This window comes from Elgaria multicarinata, chromosome 1 (genome assembly GCF_023053635.1).
Source record: "Elgaria multicarinata webbii isolate HBS135686 ecotype San Diego chromosome 1, rElgMul1.1.pri, whole genome shotgun sequence".
Lineage (NCBI taxonomy): Eukaryota > Metazoa > Chordata > Lepidosauria > Squamata > Anguidae > Elgaria > Elgaria multicarinata.
The window spans coordinates 43651422-43676097 of NC_086171.1; the positions used below are offsets into that span (position 1 = coordinate 43651422).

Here is a 24676-nt window from a genome sequence, read left to right on the forward strand (position 1 = left end):
TAACTCGTTTCTTCTATTTTAAATACAACAGAGGGGTGTGTGTGTGTGTGTGTGTGTGTTTCCAAGAAATTTCTAATAAAATATTCTCCCGGTATTTTATTTTAAATCATTGCCTGGGTCTGTGGAAATCAGCACATCTCAGAATCAAGGCAGTCATGTCTTCTGGCCCACACCAAATTTTAGTAGGAAACCTGTCAAATTCTAAAGTGGAGGCTTGCAGAAAATATATAGTAAACACAAATTTACCAATAAAGCTTTTGTAGGAAAAACTCACAGCTTTCTTCACTAGTGCTCTCACTTCTCTCCCTTTCCCACTGAGAAAGACAGATTTGCCCTCTCCGGTTGCTAGGCAACAGCTCATAAATTTAACAAAATATCTCCATCCCCTCCTTTGCATGACAGTATTTGGAGTCCCATCATTTGTTGAAAGGTTATACTGCTAAAGAAACATGTTAAGAAGTAAAAGCAGTGAATGCAAGTCAGAAGAAAATTGGGTAAGTGGACAACTAAGCTTTTTGAAAAATAGGACGAACATGCCTAACACCTCACTCCCACTTCTGTTCGTCAGAGAATATCTATTGTGGAGCTCTGAAAGATACCTTGAGCTGTAAAAAAAAACAGTTGCAATACTTTCAATCTCCTAAAGGAGTGTGATTAGGCTATAGGATTACATGCACTTTCTACACAGGTCTTCCACTTTTTCCCTATGATTAAGTGTTACATTGGTGTACATTAACCTTGAGTAATGTAGGAGCATTTGCAAAAGAGAAGGGCCGGAATGCCCAAAGCAACGGCCATTTTTTTCTCCCCTTCTCTTGGTTTAAACTATTACTCTCTTTTTCTCCTTCTGTATGTACGCACAAACTTGAACAGAATGTACGTAACACTGGGCCTGTTCAGACAACACTCTAAGCCATGGTTAGGCCGCTAATGCTTTTGCAGCAAAAGTTAGTGAGCATGTTTAAACAATGGTTATGTAGCCACCAGGGTTAGGAATAATTCACATCACATGCTTGATAAAAATGTCAACCCAGTGTGTGGCTGCGGTAAAAAGACAAACTCCATGTTAAGAATAATTAGAAACAGAATTGAGAATAAAACTGTCAATATCAGACTGCCCTTATACAAATATATGGTGCGACCACACTTAGAATACTATGTACAGCTCTAGTCACCATACCTAAAAAAATATATTGTACAGCTGGAAAAAGTGTAGAAGAGCAACTAAAATGATAAAGGGGCTGGAACAACTCCCTATGAGGGAAGGTTACAACAGCTGTGATTGTTTAGCGTGGGGAAAAAAGGAGGCTAAGGGGAGATATGATAGAGGTGTACAAAAGTATGCATGGTATGGAGAATGTGGACAGGGAGACATTTTTCTCCTTCACTCAAAATACTAGAACCTGGGGTCATCCCATGAAGCTGATTGGTGGGAGATTCAGGACAGATAAAATAAAGTACTTTTTCACACAGTGCAGAGTTAAACTATAGAATTCACAACCACAAGATGTAGTGACGGCCACCAATTTGTATGGCTTTAAAAGGGGTGGGGAGATAAATTCCTGGAGATAAATTCTCAGTGGCTACTGTTCTGAAGGGTATGTGCTACCTCCAGTATCAGAGGCAGTAAGCTTTTATACCCCAATTGCTGGGGCACATGGGTAGGAGGATGCTGTTGCACTTGTGTCCTGCTTGTGGGTTTCTGGTTGACAGCTGGTTGGCCATTGTGTGAACAGAATGCTAGACTAGATGGACCCTTGGTCTGATCCAGCACAGCTCTTCTTATGTTCTAACAGGTATAAGAAAATAACAGTAGTATTTTCATGCTGTATTATTTAAGTATCAGCTCAGGCCCTTAACTCCTCTTGGTGCTCCTTACTTTATTTTTAAAATCTCAAATGGGTAATTAAAGCTTAAATAGCACAGTGAGCTCCCCACTCTCTAAAGAATATCACCTGGTTTCCTTTACACCATACTTTTTTTAATTAGTCCTCATTACTGTAGGTACTTATATTCCAGGGATGGGCAACTTCCAGAGGTTCGGCTCCTGGATGTCCGGCACAGGTTACAATCTGCTGCGCAACCCTCAAAGAAAACAATGGCCGAAATTGCCAGTTTGATGATGAAATTTGGTGGCAACCCACTCCATAGCACTACAGAGCATAGCAATGGTTAAATTTGTCTTGCTTTCAAGCTAAATGTAACCCTTATGGAGCTCCATAAATTCTAAGGAGCAGCAGAGGATGCCAGACGTGCATTGGGGAGTGGCAGAGGCACATTTGGCCCACGAGCTGCACGCAGCCCTCCCTCGCTATATGCCCTCGTTTTTCAAAAGGCCTCTTCTGCCATACAGATACTGTAAATCGCCCCTCAACATAACAAAACTAACAAAAGTTATATATATTTTTAAGAATATGAAATGTAAAACTAATATTATGAAAGAAACCCAAAATAAAAATGCACTTATATAGTGCTTCAGATTATTCATAACATTTCACATACATTACAGTGTAATCTTTATTCCTTACAGCCACACTGTAAGGCAAGTCAGTATTTATCATACCATATTGCAAATGAAGGATCTAAAGCTAAGAGACAGAGGCTTTTCTGAGTCACGCCTAAGGCCAGTTAGTGACTTCATGGCCTTTGAATCAGGGACTTCCCAGTTCTGAGCACTCAGCCACCACACATACACCAGGTCATCATCATGATGATTATACATTACACAACCCGAACAGCAATTCTGCTTAGCCACTTCATATCTAAACCTATTCTGAAATCAATTACGGTTCTTTGGTTTTGTGAAAGTAAAAGTGGCTATTCGGTTAACAGATTACTCTTTTGTGGCTTTATTATTAAACTTCTTAAGTGCTAGGGCAAAAAAAAAAGGAAGGACAATGTGTTTTCCTACAGAATAGAATCCAGCCTGATACTGCATGCAAGTCATTCTCAGTATAACACCAAGAAAATAGGTGCTGTTGTTGCTCTGTCCTTTCAGTATTTCTGTTCTTTAGCACGCTTGCTATGTAGGATGGGCAAAATACATGATATTCTGAATACTATAAATTAAAGGAGTAAAGAAAAGAGGAGCTAATAGGAGAAAGCAAACAGAGGTCTGCAGACTTCTGATCATTTTGAACTTGCACCTCAATGCAAAATTAATGCTTCATAGTAAGTTAGAAAAGTGATGCTATATGTAGTTTAGCCCTCACTCCTAGTCTACATATGTGTGATGCAACAGAATGAGGAGCTGTGCCATTTCAGACTGCAGGTGGAGAAACAATGGGCATGTCTAGACAGGGTGATATCCTGAGGATTGTTTATCCCCATGATGCACAGGGGATCCCAGGGGCAGGGAGGGATGATCCTTCCTGTGCCCCAGGATATGGTCCTACAGTTTAATTCCGGTTTTTCCTGTGGTCTCGGGCTCATCCCGAGACTGCAGGATGTGTGGGCACCCATCCTGTTTTCGAACCGACTCCTCATGAGTAACCGCGAGGAGCCGGGACCCAGGCACAGGGCACGAAGATCCTCAGGAGCTTTGTGCCCATCGGGGGTGGGGTAGGGGGAGCGGGAGGTTTTTGCTTCTTTTTTTTTTTTTAAAAAAAGAAAAACTTACTTTTTGCATAGGAGTGTTCCTGCGCTCATTTTCAATTTAAAAAAAAATGGCGGGCGAGACGTCCTCTTCCTCCTGGGATGTCATGCATGCATGTAGACAAGGGGGACGATCTCGCAATCATAAAATCGCGAGATCATACTTCTCCACCCCCCTCATCTAGACATGCCCAATCTTTTCTCTAGCTCTTCTCCCCAAACAGCTAGTGTCCTAGCAAACACACACACAATGGCAATGGACATGCATGGGGAAATAAGAGTTCATGTGGCCAATTCACCCACTACATAAAATCAAAATTGGACCTGAGGGTTAGTGATGGGCAAACTCCCCTCAGCTCAAGTTGGCTCCACCTGTATTCTTTCCATACTCAATGTAAATTGCTGGCATATTAAGATTTAAGGGGGCAGAGCTCCTACTTGTTAATATGGCATGTATGGGGGCTCTGTGATATCTCCAGCTCTGTCTCTTAGGATATGAGTCTGTGGGGGCATGGATTTTACTGGAGGCGGGAGTGATTCCCTTTTCCTCCAAGTGGATCTAATGAAAGCTCAGCCACAAGCAGGGATTGTGTGGTTAGAAACTGTGTGGGTGTTGCTTTGCTGAGAGGGGTTGATACCTGAGAGGTGGTTGATACCTGACTGGTGTTTGAAGAATAGTTGTGGGGACTGTTGGTTGTACCAGGTGTTTATAGTGAGTTCCTCAATTTCATCTCTTTCTCTGTTTTAATTATTTGCAGTAGTATCCACAAAGAATTGGTGAAGGGATTGCTTGTTATGTGCGTTGGAGGGGAGATCGTATGGCACAGAGAGCATCCATTGTAAGGGCAGCAGAGGGAGACAGGAATGGGGGAGGCAGGCAGGCAGACAGCTCATTACAGGAGTAGAGAGAGTGGGCAGTTGCTGGTCTCCTTTTCTTCTAGCCCTCCTTGTGCTCAAGGTTTTGGAGACCTTGGTGGTAACCTCCCTGGTCTAAAGGTGATGCTTTGTACACTACGATTCTCTGTACAACATCAACTAAGACAGGGTGGGGAGCTGGAATCTTGAAGGATTACAGTGATTCTATCTCCCTGACACAACACATGGCCTCCTTCTGGTTTGGAGTGTTCATTCTTGAGGCCAGGGGGCCAGGGCAGAATAGACATTCTGGTGGTAGACTGCCCATCCTGTCATCACTCTCCCCCTATCTGAGCTAGCTAGAATGGTCTTGGGGTGGGGTTAAACTGTTGCTGCTGGGAGGCTTCAACATTCATATGGAGACTGCCCTGCTGGGAGCAGTTCAGAATTTCATGAATTCCTTGGCAACTGTGAGGCTGTCCCAAATGATCTGTGTCCACACTCATTTAGCAGGGCATAACCTGGACCTCTATTTTTTTTCTAGAAAGGGGTGATAGTGATCTGGGACACTGTGTTATCCCTTTGTCCTAGAAAGATCACTACCCGGTAGGTTTTAGACTTCCGGGAACTTCTAACCTTTGCAGGTGTGGGGCCTATTAAAAAGATCCATGCCTGGTGCGGGGTGAACCCAAATGGGAAAACCCCAAGAACAAACCAAAAGGACTCAGTGGCACAGAATGTTGACTGACTGAGAAAAACATACAAAAAGCTGGGAGGGGCAATGGTAAGGAGTAGCTGAAAAGGGAGGAGGAAGGAAGAGACCAAAAAGGGTAGAATGATATATCTCATTGTCTGGATAGGTAAATTTCTGTTTTATACTGAGATACTATTTTAAAATGTCCTAAGGGACAGACAGCAGAGTTGCCCACAGAGACCAATGGGAAAATCAAAAATTTTAATGTAGCTGAGATTGGACACAAGTGTCTCCATCCCACCTACCCCAAAATGGAAGGAATCTCCCCACACACACAAAGTCCAATGAGGACTGAGAATGCTCAGTGAGAACAGAATGTGGACTGTCTCTTGGAGGGAGGAAAAGAAAAATGGAATGGAGTGGCTGGAACCTGAACAGAAGTACTCTATACTGCAACATTTTGTTGCACAGCTCTACTTGTATTTTTATAATGAACTTCCATGCCATTTCGACTTTTGCCTTCTTCCTCCCTATTCAGAAGGGAGAACCAAAACATAATGATAAAACTTACTCAAAGGTAACAGCAAGCTAATGGTACACTGGTAAACTAACCTAGAGACTTCAATACAAGCGAATCAGGAGACAAACCAAATTAAATCCTGAAGCTGCCAATGAGCTGCTGTTTTAGCAGAGCTGTGTGTTACGTCTGGCTGCAGCTGGGAATTGAGATTTTAACTCACCTAAAAATCTCAAGACATTTAACAAACCAAGGTAGAAATAAACTAGAAGGTACAAGAAGTACAAAAACCACTTAATAAGAACAGCATGCTATGGAGAATATGCTACTACTGGATATATTATTTTTGTCAAAGTTGGAAAACAACAACAGACCTAGCATTTTATTAGAAAACTTGTTATGTAATGCTAATTTGACATGGCTTTTTTGTCCTTACAGCACACGTAAAGATAAACAGATGGCTCTGTTTTAATTCAATTCCCCAATGCGTTTTGAGCAAGCATCCTAGCACATGATGCAAGGGTCTAAAATTAGGATAAATGCTCTTATTGTTTGTCTAGATGCATGCGATGTTCTTGTTTGTTCTAATGTCATACTATTTCAGCAATCAGAAAACTAGTTAAGCAGATACAGCAAGAGGCAGAAACTCAAGTACTCAAAACTGAGCATCACCAATAGTGGGGAGTTTATAGATCTCTCACATGCATGCATGCGCGCGCACACACACACACGTGGTAGTAACAAATGTCATGTGATACCCCAGTCGAATAAGCTTCCACAACTGCAATTCTTTTCAATATGAGCACTAAATTATCACCAACACTCAATTCAGAAGGATAACTTGTTTTGTTATACAAAAGCAACTAGGAGACATTTGATGAAGCAATCTTTACATGATGTATCACTGAAAACTAGAAGTGTACTAATTTAAGAGTGAATTCCAGGGACTTCACTTCAACTACACAAATATTGCAGAACAAGTCAACAGAAGTTTTCCATATAAAAATGTTTATATAGATCAGGCACGCATGCACGCGAAGATTTAGGGGAAGATTTATGCTAGCATATTAAATTGCATCTCTTTTATTGGCTCATGTTTATATGTAAATGGATCTTATTCTTGTAGTACAGTGGAATTCCCTTAAGACACAGAGATTCAGCAACCTCAGATCCACTTTGTTCTCTCTGCACATTCAGCATTTCCTGATTTTATCTTCCTTAGTCTAGCTTTGTACTCTTAACCCAACAGGGCTCTGAATATAGAGTATTAAGAATCTTCTGCAGGATAGATCAGTACAATACAAAATAAAGATTCTATTGAACGAGTTTGATATAAATGTATGTTTTTCACTGACAGGCTGTAAAAAAATATTTAAATCAAAACTTTCCCCATGAAAATTCAGTTGAATTTTTGGTAAATTTCCTGCTCTCTTTGTAAGAAAAAACAATGTTCTAGAAGGCGTTTTTCCAATAACTAAAAATGTATAACTGATTACCTGGATTATGTATCACAACAGTAAGAAATGTGGAAGGGTTTTTTTTTTTTTTTTGGCAGTTTTCAGCAGACTTGTTGATTTATTATTTTCCTAGTTTTTCCCTCTCTTCCTCATCTGATCTGATCTTTTCCCATCACCTACTAATTCACCACATAAGCGTGTGCAAGGGGTGTGCTGGGTGTGCCTAGGCACAGCTTAATGTCTCAAGGAATAAGTGTTGAATTGAGGGGGCACTGAGTAGGCATTCAGAGAGGGATTCAGACCCAGCGGGAACAGCCCTTCAGCTACCCTTTGGCTGCCCTCTGGCTACTTTGCTGCTGCATCAAAGAACCGCTGCCTCTAAGAGAGCACCATTGCTTCCAGCAGCAAAAGCGAAAAATTATTACTCTGCTGGGAACCTCTCTGCCGGAAGCCATGCACCCACCCACCCACCCCCTGGCCAGTAGGCCTCTGTTGGAACAGCTGTGCTGACCACCCTTGGGCCAACAGGGCGCACAATGTGCCAAAATGTCACCCACATGGTGGAAACGGCCCTCTAACTGCTCTGCTGCCACCCCAACAGCACACCTTTGCTCCTGGCAGCAGGAGCAAAAAGGAATTGCTCTGCTGGGAGCCTCTCTGCAAGGAGCCATGCCTCAAAGAGGCCAGGAAGATAGCCCCCGAAGGCTCATATCACCTTGTAAGCCCCTCCTCTGGCCAGTGTCACCACAAAATCTCTTGATTTTATTGTCATATGAACCAAAACATGTAAGTTTGACTGCATGTAGTCTGTATTATTAATGTTTCAGTCATACATTACTATGTTATGTATTAACAAAACAAAATAAAAACATTTGGGGAAAACATTAAGCAGTTGACAAATGTCACACTATTGATTGAACTTTTAATCCAATGGGAATGAAAGAAGAGCATAGTGACTCTTACCTAAACAGTAACAATAAAATCAATATTCTCTAACAGTTATTTAACTCCTTCAGAAGAATGCATGTTTCTAAAACCTGGGCACTGAAGCCTGACATGTATATACGGATGCATATGACTTGCTTTCTATTCATGATATTCTGAAGGAAAGCTTTATAAAAGGAGTTCATTTTTTAAAAAAAATTAAGTTCCAGTTTCTTTCTCCCCTGGTGCTTATGGCCAGCTCCAGCTGATTCACCAGCTATGGCTGTTCCTGGACTGGGATAACCAGGGAAAAATATGCAATTGATATTTTAATTAGGGAATTTTTCTTTTGGTCAACATGGCTACCTTTGCTTTTGATATCAGTTATTTTTCATTTTGCTAAACTGCAAAAAGAATCATTCAATATCTGACAAAGATCCCAATTTTAAAAAAGTTATAATTCCATCCTAAATTGAGAAAGAACTTCCCATAAACATGGTTTTGCAAATCACTGCATATGAATAAGTAATTTACAATTACAAACATCACTTCTGCTCGCATCAGAATAATACATTGCACACTTGTTAACTGCACTATTAAATCCAGTAAAAAAGCAGACCTTCTGAATATTTTCTCTTTCATAGTAACATAAAGTTTAGCATCAAAACTTTTGATACGATATGTCAGTGCTTTTTAAACTGTGGGTCCCAACATGTTACTAGGTGGATTCCACAATGAAGATTTTTCTTTCACCAGGCCAATGCTGTTGTATTTCTTCTTTAGAAATGTTGTTCCCTCACTATATGCCTTAAATTCTATTTAAATTCATCCCACATACACATACCTATCATTAACCCTGAAAAATAAACTATAAACATGTTCAGCACTGATGCGATATTCGATTCTGTTGTAGAGGGAGGACCTCAAAAGGTGGCGTTAATTTACAAGTGAGTCCTGCAAGGTTCATTTTACAGTTGGACTCCACTTCAAAAGCATTTGAGAAGCACTGCCTTATGTAACCCAGGTTTTACAACAGCCTTTAAAAAGCCACTTAGAAAAAGGATCTATTTGAGGGGCGAAAGCAGCTTTGTCATACATCAAGATAAAGAGAGAGCAAAGTTGTGAAAAGAGGAATTCAGTATTGATTATACTGGGGTCAAAGTGCAAACCTTTACAAATGGTTCCATTTGAATTAAATGGCTTTTTAAAAAGAGTGGGGCGGGGGAACAAGGTAAGTTATTTTATATGATCAGAAGCTAGACTATTTTAAAAAGCTGGCACTGAAGAGAATACATATTCTGATGTTAAAACAACATGTGAAAGTTCAAACTATACATGTCAACACCTATTTGCTTTTCTGGCCTTTTTCCAATTACATATAAAGAGTTGGATCTAACCTCGTATGAGTGGACATCCACTCATGCAATGGGACTTCCTGATCCTTTCCTCCTCCCCTGCAACCCACAGTGCGTGCCCCAGTTCTGCTTCAGAGGGTCCCACAATGCTCTAGCTCATATTTGGTGGGAACGCAGTGGAGAAGGGGAAATCCATTCTGCCAGCAGTTCCTTTCAACTGGCAGAAAGACACTATTGGATACAACTCAAGGTGGGAGAGAGTGAACTTCAGATTAAAACATGGCCTGGGTGAGGGAGACCAGACTTCGCTAGCGTCTATCACACAATCTCCATTTCCGCAACCGGGTTCTAGTATTAGAAATGACAACCCTAAACCAGATAATGTGTTATGCAAGGGTCATTTAATCTTCATATAACACAAGCTCACCGGATTCACAAGACATGAGAACCCCCGAGTGGGGGTTGGATATGCAAACTGCCACCCGTGGCGTGGCGTCCAAACCTAAACTTTGTCTGCCAGGCAAACCCAGGTCAGAGCAACAAACCATGAGTAAAATAAACCAGGAGCTTGCATTATGTGTGAATCAGGTCATAACTTCAGGAATTTATTGTTGTCTTACCATTCTACTTATCATTTCATATATATACTTTTATGAAATGCTTTCATTTAAAAGAATTAACTTTCTCTGGCCCTATAGCATATATCTTAATAAAAGTTAAGGTATTTTTAATTGAAACTTTGAGCTTCAATGCAGTTCAATTGGTTCAAAAAATAATAAAGCAAGTATGCTTCCTACAGCTAAATTATAGCATCCAATTGATATTTACGTCTTTCAGATCAATTGCTGTTATCAGTTTCATCAACAAGGCTTATTAGAAGTTTTCATAATAGTCTTACCTCATTAACACTTTCTACTGTTAGTTTTACCCTACCCTGTGCCTGCTTACCCTACCCTGTACCTGTTTGCATTCTCTTCCCCTCCTTATTGTTTTACTATGATTTTATTAGATTGTAAGCCTATGCGGCAGGGTCTTGCTATTTACTGTTTTACTCTGTACAGCACCATGTACACTGATGGTGCTATATAAATAAATAAATAAATAAATAAATAATAATAATAATAATAATTAATGCAATGGCTAGTAGATGCTACAATTGTCTTCCTGTTACAATTTCAGGTTGAGGGACATGTTTGTCTTGATTATCCTTGTATAAAAGTATTTTGTAAGTTGCCAGTTCAGTTTTGGGTAGCTCACTCATTTAAATACACTCATTTAATGGAACAATGGGGGCAAAACATAATCCATTTCAAAACACTAAAGAGTCAGTGGAGAGTGAAGAGCCAGTGTGGTGTGGTAGTTAGAGTGCTGGACTGGGACACTAAAGACCTGGGTTCAAGTCCCCACTCAGACATGAAGCTTACTGGGTGACTTTGGGCTGGTTACTGACTCTCAGCCTAACCTACCTCACAGTGTTATTGTGAGGATAAAATGGAGAGGAAGAGGAAGATTAACTAAGCTGCCTTGAATTCCTTTCAGGAAAAACATGAGATACAAATATAATAAATAAATAAATATGGCTCTGTGAGTCTGTATGTTTTTACTTATACAAAAAGTACCTACATTTAAAAACTCATACTATAAAGCTACGGATATAGAAAACGAGAACCAAAGGAAGGTATATGTGCACCCATTTCAAGAAGTATAACCTCAACCAATATCAAGATTTGCTTGCTGAACTAGTTCAAATGTTGTAATACTATTCCAACATAACAAAAAGTTGCTCCAATTTTCTAGAAGTTTCATGAACACTACTCTTTTAAGAGTGCATTTAACCATTATTAATGTTTGCCAGAGGCAGCTATTAGTTATCTCTGCAACAAATACCATCTGTGTCAAGGTAACATTCAAATAAATGCTCCACTAAACAAGTTATCCTTGCACAGCACCCAAAATTAATTACAAGTTTCATACCCCTAAGAGGGACATTGTAACTGCAATTGTTTGTGCCATAATAAGTTTGTGGAAGCTAAAAGAAACAGTGGGGTTCTAGTAGGCTACATCAGAAGACATGGAGAGGAATTTCCACAGTCACATTCTACACAGTTTATTTGGTGCATAGAGAACTGTGTTAAGCCAGAATAGAGAGCAGCTTTTAGGTGATTAAATAGGCTGCCTAACACAAGAAAGTTGGTACCTGGCAAGATCAGTTGTATATGTCAACAAACACAAAGCTGATTGATCCTTGCCCAGGTCACTAGAATTCTTCTCAGATAAGAGCATAGCGTAATGTCTACATGAAGAGAACGTTGGGGCGTTTTTCTCTTTAGGAAAGTAATTTATTGTTCTGACTGTGATGCTTTATGCATCCACTAGGGCATGTAAGAAAAAGTATATAAGCATTGTTTAAAGCATGCCATGTTAGTCTAGCTCCAAGGGACAAAACGTGCTGTCAGCTCAGAGAAGTTTTGTGACTCAAGGGACAGCTTCTGTCTATTTGTGGAGACTCCAACAGACACCCAGCTTTGACAGCTTGATTAGCTGGAAAAAGGTGAGAGCTTTCTTTGCGTAATATATTATACATCCATTTTCTATCAATAAACTGTCATTTTTTATTTTGCACAAGTGGCTTTGTTTCATCTTAATAATTTAAAGAATCTACTCTGATTGGGACCTACCAAAATCAGATCAATACAGGGTTTGCATTCTTTGTAGCTGTATTTAGGTTTACACATAGGTAATAGAGGACACAGATTCAGGCTGCCATCTCAAGTGGATAGGTAAACTCACTCAGAAAAAACATTCACACAATCAAGAACTGCTTTGTAGTTCTTGGTACATCAGCTAAGGCAGGAGGCTATCTAGTTAAGTGTTGGGAGCTGGTCCCACAAAAACTGGACAGTTTTCATGCATAATGAGCACAGACAGCAAGTTGAATCTTTCCAGAATGACACTAAGGGCTTATCTACGCCAAGCAGAACATCCCACTATGAAAATGGTATGAAAATGGTATATAAAAGGCAGGAGCCACACTACTGCTTTATAGCAGTATTGAAGTGCACTGACAACTGTTGGGGACCATTGACACACACCATATACCGCTTTCATACTGCTTTCATAGTGGAATATCCTGCTTGGTGTAGATGAGCCCTAAGTAGCCTTTTGGGCCCAGAGGACCCCTGTACCATATAAAGCCCATTGCATCTACAATGTAAAAAACAGTTCCTAGATTCTGTCACACATTAGAAGGCTGGAGAAAGTGATTCTAGTGCATAGATGTTCAGTTAGGAAGGGTTAAGAAGCCCTTCCCTTGCACAGATCTCCCTCTGCAAATGGCAGATTCTATGGTGCATTTTGTAAACACCCACACACATACATGGGGTGGGGGCAGTGGGGGAGAGACACACAAGTATTATGTGTGCAGCTTGTTCTTTATTGGGACCAGAGTGCCTGAAGGGCCGCCGACCGCCACATGTGTGTCTGTACATTATGTTCCACATCAGAGGCTTTTCTCCAAGTTCTTTTGCCAAAACCAGCAAAGCATGGTTTGCATGTGCTCTTGGAACCAAAGTGCAATCCAGGTTAATACTGTGGTTTGTAATCCTGATTTGGAGGGCAGATGCAAATCATAATCTGCCAACTGAGATGTGGTGGCAAACGGAGTTTCCGTGAAAAAGGAATTTACTGAGCACACAAGCACAAGGTTCATTCCTATAGTACCAAACTATGGCTTTGTATTACATCGGAACCAAAGAAGTCACTGATCTGAGATGTCCATAAAAGATCCAGTGCCCCATTAAAAATGTCTATCCAGCTAGTTACTTTTACATAAGATTTAGGGTGGTAAAATGGCAGAGCTATTAATATTTATTATGGTAACAGTGACAGTAAAGCCCAATTCTAATTTCAAATATAACTTTTTTCTTATAGATTGTAAAACCTGACAGAAATATATTGCTATAAAGATACTCTTAGCAGGATATTGCGACAACACAACGCTATCTTTTATTAGACCAAATTGTAATGGTGCAGACGGATACTTGGAGTTAAAAAGAATGTGTCTTTAAGTAGAACAGAAAGATAGCTAGTTCCCATGTATATAGAGAACAACATTTATTTATTTATTTATATTTATATACCACTCAGTTATCTAACACAGATTCCAGAGCAGGGAACATAGATATAAACACTAAAACAAAGAAGATTTTAAAAGCAAATTAAAATTATTCAATTTAAAATCAAAGGAGCCAAAGAAACAGTGGACTAGTCAACTGTCCAGTTTCAAGACCAAAAGTGCCTTTATTGCTCCAGTGCCTTTATTGCTTCACCAAGGAAGGAATTCGGGAGTGGAGCCCCGTTGATACTCCTGGACTTGTTAATGGCTCTTAGTACTATTGACTTGTTATCCTTCTAGACAGTCTCTCAAGGCTTACATTTGAAGATATCACTTTGGTGCCAATCTGTCATGATCCCAAGCCCTCCTGCTGAGATGCGAGACAATAAAGAGGGCTGCTGTGTAATTCACAAAGCTTAATTCAGCAAATAAACATCTCTTCACACCTGAAGGAAGTGAGAATGCTTTCCTCTAAGCTTAATTAGGCTAACTAAGCTAGGCAGCTGCTCTTTCAACTAAAAGGGAGAGTTTATCATGCAGTCCAAGAGCCACTTTAACTCAGAGAAGATCTTTCTCGAGGTCTTTGGCATGTGGCTAGCCTGGTAGACCGCCTCTCACCTGCTCACAACTCCAGCCGCTTGACCCTGCAGCAGACCCTGGGATCTGTCAACTCCAAAGTTCCCTCCCTCTCCAACAGAAGCTGAGTTCCCAGGGACTGGGGAAGGATGGGCTCTGAGTCACTGGCATTGTCTCCAATAAGCTCCTGGAAGATCTCCCCTGCTTCCTGTCTTAGCTGGTACATTTCTAGTCCTCCTCCTTCAGATTCTGACTCTGATTGACATCCTGAAACCCTTCCCGCACACTAAGGAGAACAGGTCTGATCCTTCCTGTAAGGTAGTCTTCCAGCACACTTCCTGGAACCTGTTTTTCCTCACTATAGGAATTGTCCTATTGGGTTATCCAAGGATTTTAACATCTAGATTAAACCACTGAGATAGGTTGTTTGAAGGTGTAGTGTCAGTCTACTGAGGATTATCAGCTATATTTCATGTTTTCATCAGTACCAAAGGAAACAGTGAACTCCTTGAACAGAAGACTACGGTCAATAATGGGCTGGAACTCAATCCTGCCAACATAGACTTGATGGTGGCAGGAGACTCAGTAAGTCATTTGGTTCAGGAAATTCCTGTTCTGGATATATTCCACAAGGCAGTACCAAAGTTCTTACCATATGTAATAATAATTCTGATTTTTATCTTTGGCAAAGTCTACACCTAAGAGATGGAAACTGGGTGGTACACCTGCAGCAATGCAACAGAATAGCATGGTTCAGATGATAATTCAAGGTTTCATAAGGTATGGTTGGAACTGAGCAATCCTCCCCCAATCCCCTTCTGCGCTGCTTTGGCACTTAGCCCATGGCTAGACCTGGCGATGTCCCAGTGATTGCCCTGAGATCATCCCTGTGTGTCCACATGACACACAGGGCATCCCAGGAGCAGGGAGGGATGATCCCTCCCTTGGCCAGGATATCAGCAGTTCCTTTCCCCCTGCTTTTTCCACACTCGGGATGATCCTGAGACCGCGGAACATGTGGCCAGGCGTCGCAGGTTGTCCCAGCTCCTTGCAAGTAACCGTGAGGAGCCGGGAAAGGGCACGGAGCTCCTCAGGAGCTCTGTGCCCATTGGGGGTGGGGTGGGGGAGCACGAGTTGTTGTTTAAAAAAACCTTTACCTTCCGCTTGAGCACTCGTGCGCTCCCTTTCCTTTAAAAAAACCCACCAAAATGGCGGCTGCTATGTCGTACGCCACATGTAGACGAGGTCAACAATCTTACGATCATAAAATCATGAGATCATCGCCCTCCAACCCCCTTGTCTAACCATGGCCTTAGTTTCTGATTTATAGTAAGTCAGAGTTCTGCATTATGTCTGAGCCAGGGAAGCCTGGATTGATGTCAGTTAACAAGCCAGAATAAGCAATACAGTACTTCACAAATTATCTCTTGAAAGAAAGAGATTGTCTCTCCTTTGTATACTTTTCAACATTTTTGTGAGACTTTGTTAACATATGAGCTATCATTCATGGAATGGAGCCAAGTTAAATTTATTCTTGATTTGGGTGCTACTTCACAGCAAGCAGTTCTGTTAACATAATACCAGCAATGTGAACTCCCACTGGCATTTCTGCACCTCCACAAATGCATATACACTGTCATGTACACCTGATACCAGTTCTTATATAAGCCAGCAATACAGAAGAACAGATTTGTTTTATTTCATGTGAACTCCCACGCACCATGGTGGTTTTGATTTTTAAGTAGCAATCTTCCTCCTACAAGGAACATAACCATATAATTTCAGAAATGTAAGGCTCTTCAGCCTCAAAAGGTTGAAAAGAAGATGCATGCTGCAATTACAAGAGAGAAGAAGAGCAATAAATAAAGAATTAAGTGTACCTTCCCTGATGGCTGTAAATGGAGTGCCTTCCTCTTCTTGAAGTCTTATCACTTTTAGTGCCACCAACTTTCCATTTACCCTGGAGTAAAAACAACCACCACCACACATAGAAAGTTAGGGTTCACACAGCATTTGGATAATAGGCTTTTCTATCTGGAGCAAATTTATTCTCATTAAGAATCTGTTTTTTTTAAAGTAACATACGAGCAGCTTTGAAATATTCACATAAACATGCAATCCAAAACTTTTTCTCAGTGGGTTTTGTTTTTTTATGAAGAAGTCTCAGGTAATGTTCCCATTACAGCATTAAAATAAAATATTTTAAAATATTTTAGAGCATACAGTAAACTGATAACTGACAGTTATCAGTTATTCCCATCCACAATACAAAAGATTTCTATTTAGAAGTTTCCTTCCCTCAGCACCTCCTTCAAACTATTGAATCAGGAACCAAGAGTGTTCGGAGTTTTGCATGCTTTGCTCCTGGCAACTGGACTACTCTATTCCCTACCAGCTTTAAAATTATAATATCTATATGTAATTATTTTAAAATTTTACTTTTGCCATCAACTGAACATTGCAGCAAAGATCTGCCTCCCACTTTTATGCTTGTGAAGGCTCAGTTGGATGATTTAAGTGTCCTGTATCCTGCCTAGCTTGTACTTAGTGATTACTCCTATGCTCAATGGATACACATATGGCCATTATGCTGCTTTTCTGTAGTTTTAGTCTACTCATGGGTAAAGAAAGCAAAATACATGCTTAGGTATTTTTGTGTGTAATCACATCTATTAGATTTCTAAATAATTTTAGGTTGCTTCACAATATGGGGTAGCCATGCTCACATACCCATAGCTTTTTCTCTGGTGTAATTTTTCTTTAATTTTGGGAAAGCATTAAGTTTAAACGTATCGTGCATCATTTGGGAACTCAATATTTATTATACAAAGACCTGTCACTTAGAAAGCAGAAGCTCACCTAATTGTATTATCGCTTTGTTTTGAAGAAGTTGAAAATAGCCTTTTTTTAATCGGTTACAACTTATTTGGTTAGGTTTTCAGGCAGCAGAAAATAAATTGGTTCAGTTAAAAGCAATATCAGTAATATAATAAAGTATATTCATTCAAGTATGCGTTTTGCTTTTCCAGCTGTTTCCACTGATATAATTCTAAATCCTCGTACACCACATGAAATGCACAGATGTGGCTATCAAAGTATTTGCTTACAGCCAATGAATTTGATATGCTGAAAATTAGCCATACCACCTATTAAAATCTGCTCATGCATCTATTCAGATGGTAATCAGATCAGGAGTTTACTTGATCTGTGTCTCCTAAGCCTTCGATTATTAAATGACCATTTTTTCTCATCAAGGACCAACAATATAATGAAAAGAACCTGATAAGGGGGTAAAGTGTCATAAAAGTGTCACCTCCTATGATTCTCCAGACTAAGGAACAGTTAATACAAAATTACTGGGATGTGAATAGTTGAAACATGAAACATCTTCTGCTTTGATTACTGCAATCTTTTTGTGTCTGTCCTACTGTAATCAAACCCCTGCTTTTTCAGTTACATCTATAACTCTGCAACTAAAAGCTTTCATCTCCCTTGCTATTCAGACAATGCAATACCACTCCTTAAACCCCACACTTATTTCCTCTCCAATGCAACATGAACTCCTCATCCTTAATTTTAGAGACATCATAGTCTCTCCCTGCCCCTCCCCCCCTACATCTTTATGCCTTTATATCCTCATATATTCTTGTCCAGGACCTTTACTTCTACAACTCCACTACCTTCAGCCAAAGAAAGGTTTCATGCTTTGTTAAATAAATCCATCTTTTCCGCCTTGCTGACACATAAGCCTTGAAATGTCCTTCCAGACACTTATGTGACACTACCTTTACCCAGTTTCAAATCACCTTTGGCATTATCTCCTAGTTTTCATTACTTACTTAACTAAAACTAAACCCAAGTGCATGCAATTGGTCTGACTGTATATCCTACCCCATTACCCCTATTCCCATATTCCTGCTCTCCTCCCTGTGTTGTTTTCCTGGTGTCAGGTTTCAGATTTGTTTATGCTACTCTCTAAAGTGACATGCCACTACAATTACAGCTCCCCTCCTCATCCTCCAAGGTCCTTTTGGTTTATTCCCAATAATACTTTTTATGATATTACCTTCAACTTTATTTCATAACCATGTTATTTTCTTATAGACTCGAGGTGGGGGTAGGGAGCTGGCATAGAAGCTGTGTGTAAAAAAATATACTAGAGCTACTCTTTGCTGCTGTCCACACATTTGGGAAAGTTATGTTATAAACTCCTGTTTCAAGATGGCAGCCCTAATTCAAAATATCCTCTCAAGTATCCTTCAGCCACTTATTTCAGAGCATTTATTTAATGAGAACTAGTCAAGATTTGAAGATTGCTATAAACAACTTCTTAAAGTTTAGATCTTTAAGAAGACTAACAAGAGTGGGTTCTATTTACTCCAAGAGCCAAAGTTCAATAATTTAAACTAGCTCTGGAATATGATCATCAGATTTTTGTATGAATTTGTAGCGTACTGTAATATGTAGCTGAAAAAATAAGGAGACCATGTAATTAAATGAAAGCATAAGATCTTGTAATGGAAGACAACAAATGGCAGAATAAATCCAGAGCAATTTCAAAAAGAGCATGGAAGCTTTCATTCATCACAATTTTAAATTTTGAGTTTTGTTTTTGCAAACTTATCTAATATCCCCACTAATACCAGAATATCGATGGCTCACATACTAATCTGTCCAGAATCCAATACATGTGAGTAAGTAATTTGAGTTGTGGGCCATATGGCTATAATTGTACATATTCAGACCCACGTCTCACAATGTTCTCTCTTTACTTCTTTTTTTTCAGGTAATCAATCAGACTCAGACTTTGAAGTAGAGGAGTCAGGTCCAGATGCAGGCCAGCCTGTACCAGTGGGGGATAGAGCATTCACGCTTTATCCTCCAGCTGGTCCTGATCTCTCTCCAGAGCTTATCTTGTCAAGGGCAAATCATACAGAGGCAGTGGGAAGCAAAGATTCTTCTGAAGGAGAGGCCACCGACAGGCTAACTGATCCTAGGGTGCAGTGCAAGCTAAAACGCCCGGAGTGGAAGGAAGGCAAGAGGAAGTCAGCCTGGCTCGCATCGCATCTGAAGCCGCATCAGAACTAGTTCTCTCTTTCTTCCTTTTGGGGAAAGGCTTTCCGTTCTCCTTGAAACCACAATTGTCTCGCTTAATTTGCATAGTTTCTGCATAGGGGGAAGGTTCCAAGAGATTAGACCCTCTTCAGGTGGGAAGAGATGTTTATTGCTTTGTAGATTAATTAGCAGGCCTTGTTTTTTCCCTAAGAAGGTAGGAGGTTTTTTAAGAAACACGACAGCTTGTCTTTTCAAGGAGAACAGAAAGCCATTTCCCAAAATGCGTTAACTTCAGAGAGGTTAGTTCTGATGCGGCTTCAGATGCGATGCGAACCAGGCTGACTTCCTCTCACCTTCCTTCCACTCTGGGAGTTTTAGCTTGCGCTGCACCCTAGGATCAGTTAGCCTGTCGGTGGCCTCTCCTTCAGAAGAATCTTTGCTTCCCACTGCCTCTGTATGATTTGCCCTTGACAAGATAAGCTCTGGAGCGAGATCAGGACGAGCTGGAGGAGAAAGCGTGAATGCTCTGTCCCCTTCTAGTACAGGCTGGCCTGCGTCTGGGTCCGACTCCTCTACTTCAGAGTCTGATTCTGATTGATTACCTGAAACACCTTCTTCCAAAACAAGGGGAGCAGGGCTAGACATGACCGCAGGTGTTGGTTTAACAATTTGGAGCATCTTCTTCCAAAGCATGCTTGTGGCTCACAGGATTGCATGCCAACTTTGTTCTTTTATAATATTACGAGAACATACCAGACTCTCAACAACAATACAAATACTGACAATGGGAAGAGACTTTTATCTGATACTAGTTTTTACTTCTCTGTACTGAAACCTACTGGGTGTATTCTACATTAGACTCATTGAAATGAATAGGTCTTAGGTTAGACTACCATTGAATTCAACCCAGTGACTGGATTCACATGACATGACAACCCATACTCAAGGTCTTGCCAAGTATCACTCGTCTTACATTTAAGCCAATTTAGTCTAGCTGAACATTAACATCGAGATTTACTTATGACCAGGCATTGTGTCAACTAGGACTAAGCTACTAACTTATCTACAACTCACTACTACTCCACAGAATTTTCATTAAAAATCAGTGGAATTTCCTGTGAAATAGCTAATCTTAATTATTGTGCATGATACAAATATACTTACTTGCTTTTGCCTTTGTATACTGTGGCATATGAACCTTCCCCTAGTTTTTCCAGTTTTTCATAAGAGTCTGCTTTTCCAAACTTGGGACTTGTTGGCTAAGTGGAAAAGAAAAAGGAGGATATTTTTTCAGTACTTACATACCAACATTGTGCTCAGCCAACCATGAAGAACAAATGTTATTACCAAAACTAATGAGATTATACTTCAGATATTTAATGCTTGATATGTCATCTACCAAGGGCAATGGCTAATGATATCCATCTAAACATCACTCAGCACTCCAGATGGTCACTGCCTATTTCAAGAGTATTCCTATATCAGCGCAGACATCAAAAAGACTAGTTCACAGAAGAATGACATTAGGATTTGTTGCACAGTTTCTGTGCAGATGTGAATAACTAACAGCTGCACCAAGAAGTCTGATTTAGCGGATATAAAGATGAGCAAGCTCTATAGGTGAGACACTGCAATCAAATAAATTGACACAGCGCATAGTTTAATTATGGAACTCACTACCACAAGATATAGTGATGGCCACCAATTTGGATGGCTTTAAAAGGGGGTTGGATAAATTCCTGGAGGTGAAAGGCTATCAATGGCTATTAGCCCTGTGTGCTATCTCCAGTATTCAAGGCAGTAAGCCTGTGTGCATCAGTTGCTGGGGAACATGGGTGGGAGGGTGCTGTTGCACCATGTCCTCCTTGTTGGTCCCTGGCCAATGGCTGGTTGGCCACTGTGTGAACAGAGTGCTGGACTAGATGGATTGTTGGTCTGATCCAGCATGGCACTTATGTTCTTATGATAAAATGCAGTCCACCATTCTCAGGGCAACTAAACTTTGCAAGTACCCTGGATATAGTTTTCTGAATATCTGTTTCAGACTACATCTGTACATGTTTTAAGATTTAAGTGAGGGTGTAATTCTAACTCAAGAAGTCAGGTCTTAAATCTGAACCAAGGCTTACTTGACTTTTCTCTCGAGTCTTGACCAAAAAACTTCCAAGGCTGATAGATTTATAAATGAATAACTTTATTTTTATGTATAAATATACTTCATCTATTTTAAATACAATTTCAGTTTATGGCTTTTGAAAAGGAATCTCTTTGTTTTTATAATTATGCTATGTATAACATAGCATAATTATTACATTTATATTCTGCCTTTTTTCCTCATTAAGGAAAAGGCAGCGTACATAATCCTCCACCTCTCTTTTTTATCCTCACACCAACGCCCCTGCAAAGTAACCTGGGCTAAAAGTCTGTGATTGGCCCAGTCACCCAGTGAGCTTCCATGGCCAAATGGGGAGTAGAACCCAGATCTCCCAACTCCCAGTCCATCACTCTAACCACTAAACCACAGTGGTTCTCAATAGGGCAATTTTTCAAAGAGGGCATGTTTTCTTGCTGAAACCTTTACAGATGAGACATGTGGTAGCGATTTACCAAAGGCCATATTAGTTCGTAGCAGAGGTGTGGCATGAGGAGCAAAAATAAAGCCCTAAATCAATAAGTTATTAAAACTCTACTGGTATTACTCCAAGTGATGAGGTATAAATATATTGTTATGAAGACCCAAGTAATACTACCACATTCAGAAAACATACAATGCTGGAAAAGGTGGGATACAATTCACAGTACAGTATAATGGCATACTTGTAAGTGCAGTACTGAAATGATCTAGGAATGCTTCCAGACAAGTCTTTTATTGTGTGATCACCCTGTCTCATTCACGAAATATTATAAGCGTTCCAGCAATGCCATCACCCAATCGCAATCCTTCTGTGTATTCCCAGCACTGTTTCCATATTTTTTCTTACCGCAGAAAATCCATTAAGGAGGGAAAGAGTAGAATAACAGCACCGTCTTTTTGCAGGTGTGGATAGGAAAATACACAATTAAGACACAGTGGGAGGAGTGTTCCTGGGGAAGGTGGATGACGTATTGGGGATGCCCCTCCTTTCTCTTTTACTTGCCCTGCATTTCCAGCTGTAGAGTCATGTCAGGTCCAGCAATACAGGTTCTTTTCCTTAATCTAAGACAGTCTCATATGAGTTCTCAACTAAATTGTTTCCTGGAGCAAGATATCCTCACCCCACATTTCAATTAGCTCTTTAATTAGGGGATTCAACTATGCTCTTGTGCTTTTATATCATTCTGTATGTGTGTGTGGCTGCTTAGTACTCCCATTAAAAACACAAGTGCTTACTTCCAAATAAATGCACACCATCCTTACAGACTCTGGCCCTTTCTACAACTAAGGATTATCCCAGGAAAATGGAGGGATCATCCCTGCCTGCTCTCGGGATCCCGTGTGTCATTTGGACGCACACGGATGATCCCGGGATAAATGGCTGGTGTCGACATGCCCATAGACAAATTGGACTAGAACACAGAAAATGGCTACTCCTTGAACCTCAGGGGCCAAACTATGCATTGCCTTAAAGACATGGCATATAGTTGGCAAGTGGTTTTATCAGTTCCCTTCACTGTGTGGGGGTCCAATCTCTTTCCTCTCCAGCCTCTGTCACAGCAGAGATCACCTTTCCCCCCATGAGGCTAGGAACTTTAGAAAAAAAAATCAATTAGCACATGCTTTTTTCCTAAAGTTCCTAGGCGATATAAGAAGGTATTTGCCGAGGGGGAAAGAGATAAGTCTCCTCTATGTGGGGGTCCCAATAACAATTGCACACACACACACTTGCAGCTGTAATCCATTAAGAAAAAAGGAGCAACTTGAAGAATAAAACATAGATGGGAGAAAATGCTTCCCATGGTTTGCTTGGAAAAGGAAGAAAGTCTGCTCAAGCGCTTGAGAGCAAGATGCTGTTGCTCAAACCACTGAAAAAGCATGACCAATGACCACACTTGAAAGGAATGCTGGGACTTGCAATCCAGCATATCTGAAGGGCACCGTGTTGGGGAAGGCTGCTACATACTCAATTAATGAATAGGCATGTAGCCTTTCTACAAGGAAGTGTATTACTGTATGAAAATCCTAGAAAGCTCCAGTAGGACACTTCCAAGATCACTTTCTGGTCATTAGTTATTTTAGTACCATTTAATCACCTGTCATTCTTATAGGCTTGCTGAAGAGTGTATAGAAATTCTTTTTCCACTATCTCAATTCATGCTTGTAGGTTAAGTGAGGCATCCAAATTAGTATTTGTGATTTCAATTAAGGGACAAGAGGATAGCACTTACTTCAAATTAGCAAAAAGGGATGATCTTATCTATGTGTTCTATACCTAACCTGATCTCTTTTCTGCATTTCTCAGGTTTCCCAACAGAGGATTCAGATACCTGGCTCAAAATGGCAGCTCGTCCCTCTGCTACAGAATGCAAAATGGTGGCTGATGCCCCTGTTCTTGAATTAGTAGGATCAGGTGTGTCCACTGAAGCCGAAGAGCTTAGCAGGGGGATCCATGCTGTGAGGCTACATTGGCCATGTTTCCCATTATGAAAGAGGCAGCTTACTATAGTACCTATGTACTTTTACCTCAGAAACAGACTCTGGGGTGTTTTTAGGTTTTCAGAGCAATAAAGCACAGATGAGAACAATGCTCAGGATAATAAAACATTTTTATAGTGTTTTTTGTAATCCCACACAAATAAGGCATTTGTCATTTGTTAATGCTGTGTGCACACTTCTATTTAAAACATTTAAATCCTTCCTTTTAAAATTAAATGGTTTCTTTTATTTGTAAAGTTCTCAAAAGACAATTATGGAGGATTGGGCCCCAGATTCCATTTGTTTTGTCAATAGAACAGTAATTTAATTGCACATGCATTTAATTGTACAACTGACAAAAGGTGCATTTATTTTGTACTCTAATGTGAGGGTACAATGCAGTATTTTCTGAGGTAAAATCCCTGTACCTTTGATTTAAGAAAATAAGTTATTAACGAAGGGGAACACAGACTGGGGGGTTTCTTGACTGTACTGCTACATGTACTGTATATTTTGATTCATTTCTCCACTAACGATTCCCTCACAGTCCTTGAATCCTGTCTTAGCCTCACTACTGTAATCCATTTGTAAAACGGGTAAATTCCTTCAGGCTGAGGTGAGGGTGAGAAGGGAAGCCAGGACCACTCAGCACTGCTAAGAGACCAGAAACTCTTGGCTCCTCTCCTTGAACAGTTATATTCCAGTTGGTTGTTATAAGAACTTTGAAACTAAGATCTAGTCCTTGACTTTGCTTTTGTCTCCCCACCCACCCCCAATCACTCTTCCTTTTGTGTTATGTCTTTTAGATTGTAAGCCCACAAGTAGGGACTATTTTGTTATTGATCTCTGTAAGCTGCTTTGAGAACCCTTTTTTTCAAAGTTGAAGATCATATGTCCTCAAGAGAACTAATTTCACAGTAATA

General features: G+C 40.3%; 1 protein-coding gene across 3 annotated transcripts in view; it reads right to left on the reverse strand.

The window, feature by feature from the left end:
• The window catches only part of CDK14 (cyclin dependent kinase 14), a 273801-nt gene that overhangs the window by 164122 nt on the left and 85003 nt on the right, over positions 1-24676 (reverse strand). For all 3 annotated transcript variants that reach the window (XM_063127120.1, XM_063127135.1, XM_063127127.1), the window contains 2 exons: positions 20306-20400; positions 15967-16046 (listed from right to left, as the gene is read on the reverse strand). In XM_063127120.1, coding sequence (XP_062983190.1) covers positions 15967-16046; positions 20306-20400 — 175 coding nt within the window. The remainder of the gene's footprint in view (positions 1-15966; positions 16047-20305; positions 20401-24676) is intronic.